Source organism: Poromitra crassiceps, assembly GCF_964638095.1.
Source record: "Poromitra crassiceps genome assembly, chromosome: 17".
In the NCBI taxonomy this organism is placed as follows: Eukaryota; Metazoa; Chordata; class Actinopteri; order Beryciformes; family Melamphaidae; genus Poromitra; species Poromitra crassiceps.
In genome coordinates, this window is record NC_139635.1 from 27,067,947 (window position 1) to 27,080,390 (window position 12,444).

Below are 12,444 nucleotides of genomic sequence, written 5' to 3' on the forward strand. Positions count from 1 at the left end.
CTCGCTTGGTGCTGCAGCTTGATTGGTTGTCTTGCTGTCTTCTGGCCCCTCCTCACGTCGCTGTGGTTGCTCTCATCCATCACCAGGTATCCCAGCATGCTTTGGAAGGAGATGACAGATGCATCCAATACACAATGAATGAATGAACAACTGACTAGTGTCACTGTGGTGTGCATCATGCACCGTTAGAGTGAATAGAGATGTTACAATGAAACTGGAAAATGTGTCGTTTTCACACACTCACTTTAATGATCAAAGAAAAACAGGATATGAAAGGAAATACTGAACTCTTCTTTAACTTTAACCCCCCCCCCCCCACACACACACACACACACATGATCTAACTAAATCATTATGTCTACATCACATGAACATGAGCCATAACACCACACATTCTGCCAAGAGGAGGAAAAGGTAAAGAGACAAGATACATCAGTAGTTACTGGTCTTCTCTCACTGGAGACTGAGCCCTATTGAAAGAACGAATTAATAATCTTCAAATGTGCTAGACAAGTCTGAAAAGTATTTTTGTTGTTCTATAAAATAAAATTCAACATTAGACTGGCTGCTAGTTACCTGAAGACAAAACAACATGTGTAAACTGTCTTAACTGACAATGAATCCTGAGGCAAATTAATGATTAGTCTAATCTGTGTGATTGACAGGAGAGATGATCAGAGGGGCAGAGTTTTCACCACCATTATTAAGACAGGGACCGAAGTATGGGTAGAGTTTCTCAGTGAAGGTGCAGCCAGTAAAGGAGTAGATAAGAGCTGCAGCATCTACGTCATAAAAGGAGACCAGACCCTCCTCATAATCCACAAACACCCCGACCTTCTGAGGGTTCATCTTCAGAGAGAGGAGGACAGAAGGGTCAGCAGCAGCTTCGTACTCATTTCCATTCCTCAACACTACAGTCCAGTAGCCATTCCCTGGGCTCAGAGGGGTTTGTCCCTTCCTGTTGATCGACTCTCTGGCCACTCCTACATCCCAGCGAGTCTTCCCTTTAACCTGGACCTCGTAGTAAAACTTCCCTGAAGAGAAGCTCTGCTTTGCTAAGACGCAGGTACAAGAAGAAAATCTCTCTGGGTTGTCTGGGAGATTCTTCTCTACATCACCATCATGTACTTGTTTCCCATCATCAGACAGGATGAGATCAGGATATGCTGTATCAGGATCCAGAGTCACATCCACTGCAAACTGCTGGACCCTCTTCAGCTCAACATCAGCAAGCAGCTTCTCCATCTCTTTACTGAGTGTCTCCTCCAGCTGAGCCACAGCTCTCCTAACAGTCCCCTCATATGTTGAGTGGACACTGACCTCTGTCCAGTCTTTGGTGTGTGGAGGAGTGTTCAGGGATGGGAAGCGTTGGAGGAGGTGAAGGTGGTCTTCAGTGTGTGAGAGCTGCTCCACCTCAACGGTTCTCTTCATCAGCTCAGAGATTTCCTGTTCTAGCTCTTTGATGACGCCTTCACCCTGTTTCTCTGTTGTTTTCTGCTTCTCTTCAATCGTCTCAATGAGCTCAGCCTGGCCTCTCTCCACAGACTGCCTCAGAGCAGTGAAGACCCGCACACTGTCTGCTATCTCTCTGTCTGCATTTGCCTTACTGAGCTCTACTGAGTGTTTGATCTCATGAATCTTCAGTCGTCTCTCCTGGATCATCTGCTGAATTTCAGCCTCCGTCTTCCCCAGTTCAGCCTTCTTTCCTTTATATTCTTCTTCCAGAGGGACAAAGCGATGTGACTTGTGGTCTGACTCAGTACAGAACTGACATACACACATCTGGTCAGTCTTGCAGAACAGCTCCAGCGGTCTGTCATGCTTCTTACACATCCTGTCTTCCAGGATCTCCACAGGATCCATCAGCTTGTGTCTCTTCAGGCCCCTCACTCTCTGATGAGGCTCCAGGTGAGTCTCACAGTAGGAGGTCAGACACCCCAGGCAGGACTTCAGGGCCTTCTCTTTGGTCCCAGTGCAGACGTCACAGGGAACTTCTCCTGGTTTGGCACTTTGTTGCTCTGGGCAGCTGCTGGCTTTCATCTGAGCTGACTTCCTGAACTGAGCAGCCATCTCAGATATGAAAGTATTGACATGCAGCTCAGGTCTTCTGTTGAAAAGCTTCTGACACATGGGACACTGGCACTGGACACTAACATCCCAGTGTTGTGTGATGCAGTTCTTGCAGAAGTTGTGTCCACATGGTGTGGTGACTGGATCAGTGAACACATCCAGACAGATGGAGCACAGAAACTGCTCTTCAGAGAGGAGACTGCTGGCAGCAGACATATCCAAACACTGAGACCTGAAGGGAAAGTGTGAAATAACATTTAAATCCCACTGTGACATCATCAGTGATGTCATAAATCCCACTGTGACATCATCAGTGATGTCATAAATCCCAGTGATGTGTGACATCATCAGTGATGTCATAAATCCCATGGATGTGTGACATCATCAGTGATGTCATAATGCAAACCTGCATGTATTGACTTCATTATACCATAATGAAACTGTCCTCCTATAGACCAAATCAGCGGGATGTTTACATTTACTTCCGGGTACCCCTGGGTCCACACATTATAATGGCGGTGAACGGCACAAACTGACGTGTTGAAGACAAAAACAGACAAAGAAGACAAAAATGGTTCGTCCGTGTTGTGTTGTTGTTTAATATCATTCATAACAACACTTTCACTAACGTTAGTGGAGACCAGACTAGCTAATTTACCTGTTGGACCAGACTAGAGTAGACTTGAAGCTAAATTAAATTGACGTGGCGTCAGTAGCTCTGTCTGTACCAGGCTCTTTCTCGCCGAGAAGAGCCTGGTGACGCGAGGTTACTCTATCTGTAACGTAAAAAAACAGCGAGTTTGACAGACAAACAAACGTTATTAGCTAGCTAACACTACATAAAACAAACACAGAAGAAAGGCTAGATACGTCGGACAAGCATGTTTACCAACCGTTTAACCATTTAAATTGAAAGTAGTCGGCCGAAAACAACGAGAGGGTTTGACAGCATTTATTTGACAACACGCACATTTAAACCTGCCGCCTTCCCCAAGTGGTACCCGGAAGTAAATTTGTTTACATGGTGACGTCACGGTGCTTTGGTCTATATTGAGGACACAACTGATGTCTTGAATAAAATGTCTGGCCTCAGTAATCTCCATTCACACTTCTTGGTAGCCTATATGCTAACATCTCTATCATGAGTTCATGTCTGCTTTGTGACACGTCCTGATCGGCTGGATATCCAGTTGTTCCTTTACTGTCTTTAACTGCCTGGATCATTCACAATAATGTCTTATCTTTACTGTCTTTAACTGCCTGGATCATTCACAATAATGTCTTATCTTTAGGGACAACATTTACTGTCTTTAACTGCCTGGATCATTCACAATAATGTCTTATCTTTAGGGACAACATTTACTGTCTTTAACTGCCTGGATCATTCACAATAATGTCTTATCTTTAGGGACAACATTTACTGACAAAAGACTGCATGGTGTTCTAGTTGGCTCAAGTTTTTCTCCCATGAGTGTGTTTATCTGTTTAAAATCCTCTTAATAATCATCTTTATCACTGTATTACTACTCTGTGGTCAGTAGGCTACATTGATGATATTTTCTTGATGTCATATTCAGTGGAAACTTTCATAAAAAAAATGAGAACATGCCCCCGGACGCCGGACCCCCTAGGGGTTCAGTGGTCCATGACCTTTGGGTGGGCTGAGCCCACCCCGGAAGAAAATTGTGTACAGTTTCAAGTAAAAATGGATCAAACTGGCGCACTTTGAGATCAAAATGAAGAGACTAGATATATGAAGAACTACACACATCAATATCTTCTTTACCGTTCTGTGGTTTTACAGCGATGAAAAAATAATTGTTTCCCTATATATACTATATATATTCTGCATACAGGTTACTATATGGTAGAATTATGCTTGCATAAATAATTGGGTGGGCTGAGCCCACCCAAAGCTCTGATGCTAAAACCGCCCCTGCCACTTGCCATAATACACAGGTAGGTTGGAGTGATCTAATGCAGCGTGGAACCAATGTTTTGATGTCGGACTGTTTTCGCATTCATTCCATGGATGATGGTTCATTCATATTGCCAAATATTTGATCGGGTTTTGTTTAGTTTTGCACAGGTTGCACTTTATTGATGTTCTTTTGAAAATATGTGCAGTGCAAAATGGGTTCATTGCAGCCACTAATAGGCTACAGTGATAAGACTTAATGCAAATTTTTCTTGTCAAATATTTCTTATTTTTTGCACAGATATAATTTTATTGATATCGTTATAACAAAGTGATTGCACATTTCATTTGATTTTTATCTGATGGAGCAATCTGGTTAACTTTGTTTGTTCTAGCAAAGTGATTGCAATTTCTGTTTGATTATTTTAATTTATTATTTAAAAAAGCACAGATGTAGGCCTACAGTAGCAGTCACAAGATTTTGTTTAAAGTTGAAATGGAAGTCGTTTTTTTATTTGGACAACATTTTTGAAAGAAAATAGAATGGAATAGTCATGATCTTGATGTTATTTCAATAAAAGTTCAACTTGGACCTTTTTGTTACAATTGTGTTGGGGCGGTGGGGCATGAACATTTTTCCTCCTTCAAAGTGGGGCATGACAGAAAAAGTTTGAGAACCACTGTCTTAAGCAGAACCCCCCCCCCCCCCAAAAAAAAAAGATCCAGACAGTGATATGCAGTTTAGTTGGTGCTTTATTGCAGTGATTCCCAACCATGGGTACCCTAGGGGTACTTGAGCAGCTTGCAGGGGGTATACTTGGAATGATTGGGGAATACAATTTACCTCCAAAATGATAAATAAATATATATATATATTCCAAGTCATTTCATAAGCCCATTGTTAAAATGTGATGTGTGTGCCGCAACTAGTTCTGCTGGCAAGTGTCAACTGCTACACTGTTCTGCTACTGATAATGGCAAAAAACAACTAAAAAGCCCAAACACCGACAGTTCAGTGAAACATATATTTTGTATAGATTTACTTGTATGTAATCATCACCACGCATGAGTGAGGGGTACTATTGTCATGGAAAAACAGCTCAAGGGGTACATGAGACAAAAAAGGTTGGGAACCACTGCTTTATTGTACAGAGATGAGACGAGCATACCAGTTTGTTTCTAGTTGGTTTCTAATGCTGCTCTTGGTCTGTGGTCTGGTGAGAACTGTGTGTGCTCCCCCTCACCTGTGCCTAATGATCTCCTGTTACCTGTGCCTATTATTATACAACTCTGTGATCCCATGACTGCCACCAAGTGTCCAAAAATAATACTGCAAGATATCTAAACAAAATAATATGACATGATGCCAACAACAAACATAAATGGCTCCAACATTGTGATTTGGACAAACAATGAGCAGCATACACCTATTGTGTGTTTCTCTGTCCTCTGAAGCAGTCCTGGCTGGATTGATCCTGTAGGCTACTTAATAATTTGAGTCTTTCCCTGTAGGATATTATTTTTAAGCTTGATTTTTACTCAGGCTCTGGAGCTGGATCAGCTTAACAGAAGGGGTCATAGAGGTCGCGTTTGAAATCATAAGGTTCAAAGTCGGGGGCTTTCTGCTCCACTGGTGCTTCAGCAACATGTTCCTCAGCTGGTGCTACCTCCTCTTTCTGCTCCACTGGTGCTTCAGCAACATGTTCCTCAGCTGGTGCCTGGTGCCACCGCCTCTTTCTGCTCCACTGATGCTTCAGCAACATGTTCCTCAGCTGGTGCTACCTCCTCTTTCTGGTACATGGTGCTTCAGCAACATGTTCCTCAGCTGGTGCCACCTCCTCTTTCTGCTCCACTGGTGCTTCAGCAACATGTTCCTCAGCTGGTGCCACCTCCTCTTTCACCACTTTCTCCTCAACGGGCGCAGCCGGTGAGGCAGTTTCTGTGATGGGGCGGGGAGGGTGGTCGATGAGGCAGTCGAGGTCCCAGTACGGGTCCCATCGTGCTCCATTCCCTTGACAGGAGGTGGAGGCGGAGATGGGGGTGGGACAGACGTTTTGGGAGCAGGAGGTGGGGACGGAGAGGGAGGTGCAGCAGCTTTCATCTCCTCCTCTGTCATGGGTAAACCCAGCCCCCAGTGACCTGCTCTCAGGCTCACCCTGCTTACAGTCACAAGGTGACTGGGAACTGAGAGAGCAGGTCATGTGGGGGCTGGGTTTACCTAGGCTAGGCCTGCAGGCCGGGTTGTAGTGCGGGTCGCACAGCACCGGGACGGCGGCCGTCAGCAGGTAAACAATCTGAGGCTTGCAGAGCTTGTGGGCGGGGTTACATAGGAAGATAACCTGGGTCAGCCAGGTGGTCCAGTGTCGGGGCAGCCGTGGTGGTGGTGGTGGTGGTGGTGGGGGGGGACACGTAGTGGTGGTCAGGACACCCAGGGCGTTTTGGTAGCTGGAGGCATCGGCGCCGTGGACCTGCTCCAGGTGACGCATCTGCTGATACAACATCCTGATCCTGTTAATCTCATAGAGCTGCAGAAAGACAGACACATCGGTACAGGAGAGAGAGAACACATAGAAAATGTTAGTGGATCACATGAAAGGACAATGCCTATGGTAGTAGCTATATAGAACTCAGGCTGAGATATCCCTTTAAAAAGCTCATCCCCATTCAATCCAACACCAGTGATTCTCAAACCTTTTCATATCAAGACAGTTTGTCTCTTGGACCCAAATCTGAGAATATGTTTATTGTTGGATATGATTTTGTCCAGAATTCCAAGACTAACTGCTCTACTGTAGGTGGCAGAGGGAGAACAGTGAAACTATGATCAAAACAGTCATCCCTCTACATTCTCTAATCCAGTGGTTCTCAAATGGGGGTCCGCGGACCCCCAGGGGTCCGTGGCACTTTGCCAGGGGGTCCGCGAAAAGTTTTCAAGTAAAAAAAAAAAAAAAAAAAAAATTATTAAAAAATAAAATGCTACATGTTAATTATTCCTTCTCAAACTACTTCCTACATGGTGCTAGTCTATCAAAATATCTTGGCTGTCATTGATTGTGTTGCATAGTGGTTTTCTGTACTGTTGACAAATTGTGATATTGTAAGTCGCTTTGGACAAAACAAAAGTGTCTGCCAAATGACGTAATGTAAATGTAATGTAATAAAAAAAAAATATATATATATTTTTTTTTGCAAAATCTTCATAGTTCAATGAAAATAGTTTATGCTTTCAATCTAAAATGGTTCATGGATTAGATTCTAATAACAAACCTATCAAATTAAAAGTCAAGCACGTTACCGTGGAAACAATTAAGCTTAGCCCAAAATCACAAATCAGAATGAGGGGGTCCCCGGTATATTTTCTATCTTGTAAGGGGTCCTTGGCTGAAAAACATTTGAGAACCTCTGCTCTAATCGCATTAACTTCTTGTAAATCAAATAATTGTGAAGTTTAACAATTCAGCAATTTCCTGAGGACCCCCCTGGAACCTCCTCAAGGACCCCTGGTGGTCCCCGGACCCCACGTTGAGAACCACCGTCCTTAACTCACTCCTTCAATGTGTCCGATGCTGTTGTAGAAGCGGTAGTAGGACTGGAAGTCAGGAGTGCCGCGGTACCACTTGGGTTCAATGTTCCTCCTGGATGGAGTCAGGAAGTGGTGTGCTTGAGCAGAGTGGATGCTGACTGCCCCTGCAGCTGCATTCACTGTGGAAGAAGACGGAGGGAGAAATCACAGAGGAATCAGGGAACTGGGGAGTTATGGCAATTTTGCCTCAATGCAATTTCTCATTAGCAGAGTATTACTTTGTTACTCAGTCACTCAAGAATTGGAGGGGAAGAGTACTGGGGTGATGGGACTTTTTGATAACTGAACTTTTCTTACTCTGAATTTAGACTATTATACTACTTAATATTAGTATAGTAATCATGAAAGCAGTTTGGGGAGTAGTGAACTACAAACAAATTAATGTAAACTAAACTTAGCTTGCTGGTAGTTAGACTCAAGTAGTTAATTACTTTTTTGTCATTTTTTTGTACTTGATGAAACTACAAACAATTCTGGACCATAACAATCTGACATTGCTTGCACTTCCATATGAATAGTGGGGTATTTTATGTTTTTGGCTTATGTGACACTGACATAACAATTGGGCACTTTTCGCAATAAACTGAATTGAGTGGCATTTTTCTGCTGGCATGTGACTTTTTTGTATTATTTTGTTATAAGTAGTTTGAACTACATTTTCTGAGTAGCTTTAGTTAATCACATTTTCCAGTGTGAAGTATTTGGTAGTTTAAGCCATGGTGCTCAGTGGGGCCCGGGGACCCCCAGGAGTCCTTGAAGGGGTTCTATGGGTCCCCAGCAAAAAGGCTAATTTATTTTCACTAGAATACCAACCATAAGTATAACACAAGGGCAGACTGTATTTTGGTTGTGGGTTTCATACTCACACCCGCTCCCGTGACCACATCACCCCTGTCCTTCATAACCTCCAGTGGCCCCCTGTCCCACAACACATCCAGTTCAAAGTCCTCCTCCTCACTCACAAAGCCCTCTATAACCAGGCCCCCTCCTACCTCACTGACCTGCTCCACCACCATATCCCCTGCCGTAGCCTCCGCTCCTCAGATGCAAACCTCTTGTCTGCACCACTCAGGACCAAGCGCTGGACCTGGGGTGGTAGAGCCTTTCTCCGTTGCTGCCCCCTCCCTCTGGAACTCTCACCCCAAACACATCAGAGACTGCATCAATCTGCCCACATTCAAGTCATTACTCAAAACTCACCTGTTCAAAAGTGCTTTTAACCTGTGATGACTGTGTGTTGTATCTGTATTAACATTATTTCCCCTCATTCTTTGATCATTTGTATTGTGTATTCTGTTTTTAATGTTGTTTCCTTGATATTTTTAGACCCCCTTGTAAAGCGTTTTTGAGTACCATGAAAAGCGCTCTGTAAATAAAATGTATTATTGTACAAAAGTGAATCCCTCGACTTCTTATTAATTAAATGTATTATTATTCTAACCATAAAATCATATGCATTCATAAGACTGAACTGACAAATGGATATAGTTTACAATAGATCAGGGGTTATCAAAGTCTGAGACTGTGGGCCTCCCCCCAGACAAAGCTTGGAAAGAGGAGCCCCCTCGCTCAATTCCTGGATGCCTATGGGATCATCATGATTGTGTTATTTGATACCATAGACACTCAACAATTGAGCCAAGATGGCCTGAGATTGGTGTTTGACATACTTCAAACTACACCAAATACATATATATATATTTTTTTTTACATAAATTTGTTTCTAACTCTGGGAAAGTGGGGAAAACTGTCAAATTCCCCCAAACGATTGTATCTCTCAACTATCTCTTTAACCAAATCAGACACATTGAGGATATTCTATGTGATCACCTTTTGATAACTAATGTAATATTGTTTCACTTCACTGAGCGTCCCCTGAAACTGCTTGGAGCCCCCCTGGGGAGGCCCGCCTCCCACTTTGAAAACCCCTGGAATAGATCAACAGCAACTTACTAAGAACATTTCGGGTTCGGCCCCATAAATGCAGCCAATGGGACAGGCCGGGCCGGGCTTGTTTGTTTGGGCCTGATCTAAGCTCTATATTGTACTAGAAAACACTGTAACAGGAAGTCAGCTATGCACAGCCAGTTGCACACCAGCACAGCAAAAGTGGCTTGGAGTCTCTGTCCACCCTGCCCCGCTGCTCGCTTGGTGCTGCAGCTTGATTGGTTGTCTTGCTGTCTTCTGGCCCCTCCCCACGTCGCTGTCGTTGCTCTCATCCATCACCAGGTATCCCAGCATGTTTTGGAAGGAGATGACAGATGCATCCAATACACAATGAATAAATGAACAACTGACTAGTGTCACTGTGGTGTGCATCATGCACCGTTAGAGGAGTGAATAGAGATGTTACAATGAAACTGGAAAATGTGTCGTTTTCACACACTCACTTTAATGATCAAAGAAAAACTGGATATAAAGAAAAATACTTTTTTTTTGTTGCAATTTTCAGAACATAGGCTCCGACAAAAACATCATCATCAACATTCCAATGTTACCACTAACCAGCCACGTCAAGTGCTTGTGTGCTTGTAAGAGTTGTGTGCAGGATCCCACGTAAGAGGTCCATGAAAAACAGGATATAAAGAAACATACTGAACTCTTGTTTAACTTTAACCCCCCCCCCCATAATAAAACTAAATCACTTTGTCTATGTCACATGAACATGAGCTATAACACCACACATTTTGCCAAGAAGAAGAAAGGTAAAGAGACAAGTTACATCAGTAGTTACTAGTCTTCTCTCAGTGGAGACTGAGCCCTATTGAAAGAACTTAATCTTCAAATGTGCTAGACAAGTCTGAAAAGTGTTTTGGTTGTTGTTCTATAAAATAAAATTCAACATTAGACTGGCTGCTAGTTACCTGAAGTCAAAACATGTGCGTAAATTGTCTTAACTGACAATGAATCCTGAGGAAAATGTATGTTTAGTCTAATCTGTGTGATTGACAGGAGAGATGATCAGAGGGGCGGAGTTTTCACCACCATTATTAGGACAGGGACCGAAGTATGGGTAGAGTTTCTCAGTGAAGGTGCAGCCAGTAAAGGAGTAGATAAGAGCTGCAGCATCTACATCATAAAAGGAGACCAGACCCTCCTCATAATCCACAAACACCCCCACCTTCTGAGGCTTCATCTTCAGAGAGAGGAGGACAGAAGGGCCAGTAAGAGCTTTGTACTCATTTCCATTCCTCAACCATACAGTCCAGTAGCCATTCTCAGGTCTCAGTGTGCTTGTATCCTTCCTGTTGATTGACTCTCTGGCCACTCCCACATCCCAGTCAGTCTTCCCTTTAACCTGGACCTCATAGTAAAACTTCCCTGAAGAGAAGCTCTGCTTTGCTAAGACACAGGCACAAGAAGAAAATCTCTCTGGGTTGTCTGGGAGATTCTTTGTTACATCACCATCATGTACTTGTTTCCCATCATCAGACAGGATGAGATCAGGATGTGCTGTATCAGGATCCAGAGTCACATCCACTGCAAACTGCTGGACCCTCTTCAGCTCAACATCAAGCAGCTTCTCCATCTCTTTCCTGAGTGTCTCCTCCAGCTGAGCCACAGCTCTCCTCACAGTCCCCTCATATGATGAGTGGACACTGACCTCTGTCCAGTCCTTGGTGTGTGGAGGAGTGTTCAGGGATGGGAAGCTTTGGAGGAGGTGGAGGTGGTCTTCAGTGTGTGAGAGCTGCTCCACCTCAGCGGTTCTCTTCATCAGCTCACAGATCTCCTGTTCCAGCTCTTTGATGAAGCCTTCACCCTGTTTCTCTGTTGTTTTCTGCTTCTCTTCAATCGTCTCAATGAGCTCAGCCTGGCCTCTCTCCACAGACTGCTTCAGAGCAGTGAAGACCCGCACACTGTCTGCTATCTCTCTGTCTGCATTTGCCTTACTGAGCTCTACTGAGTGTTTGATCTCCTGAATCTTCAGTCGTCTCTCCTGGATCTTCTGCTGAATTTCAGCCTCCGTCTTCCCCAGTTCAGCCTTCTTTCCATCATATTCTTCTTCCAGAGGGACAAAGCGATGTGACTTGTGGTCTGACTCAGTGCAGAACTGACAGACACACATCTGGTCAGTCTTGCAGAACAGCTCCAGCGGTCTGTCATGCTTCTTACACATCCTGTCTTCCAGGTTCTCCACAGGATCCATCAGCTTGTGTCTCTTCAGGCCTGAGATTCTCTGATGAGGCTCCAGGTGAGTCTCACAGTAGGAGGTCAGACACACCAGGCAGGACTTCAGGGCCTTCTCTTTGGTCCCAGTGCAGACGTCACAGGGAACTTCTCCTGGTTTGGCACTTTGTTGGTCTGGGCAGCTGCTGGCTTTCATCTGAGCTGACTTCCTGAACTGAGCAACCATCTCAGATATGAAAGTATTGACCCGCAGCAGAGGTCTTCTGTCAAAAACCTCTTTACACATGGGACACTGGCAGTGGACACTAACATCCCAGTGCTGTGTGATACAGTTCTTGCAGAAGTTGTGTCCACATGGTGTGAAGACTGGATCACTGAACACATCCAGACAGATGGAGCACAGAAACTGCTCTTCAGAGAGGAGACTGCTGGCAGCAGACATATCTGAGACCTGAAGGGAAAGTGTGAAATAACATTTATTACATAATTCTTGAATGCCAATACCTTAAAAAGGGAAATTTAAGTTAAAAAAAAAGGGGACTACACTCCCATTTTATGCACTTTTAAAGTGTCATCGAGGAGGACTAAGTGTGCAATGATTTAAAAAGCCTTCATTGGCATGTCTAGAGACACTGTTGGATTAATGACAATGAATTTAGCTTCTGTTGAACACCTCATTATTTCTACTGACTCTGTACAAACAGCCTAGAGACAACCCACCTCAGGTCTCCCTATTTTATATGGT

The 12,444-nt window shown here is 43.9% G+C and overlaps 1 protein-coding gene across 1 annotated transcript; it reads right to left on the reverse strand.

Annotated features, from left to right (window-relative positions):
- Window positions 1–645: 645 nt before the first annotated feature.
- On the reverse strand, window positions 646–12,141 carry LOC310792308 (uncharacterized protein; the record flags this gene model as incomplete). The annotated part of the gene is made up of 5 exons (XM_083654031.1): window positions 646–2,286; window positions 5,878–5,999; window positions 6,207–6,513; window positions 7,536–7,690; window positions 10,515–12,141. The coding sequence occupies 5 exons, from the start codon at window positions 12,139–12,141 to the stop codon at window positions 646–648; spliced, it is 3,852 nt and encodes a 1,283-aa protein (XP_083510157.1).
- Between the last annotated feature and the right edge of the window lie 303 nt (window positions 12,142–12,444).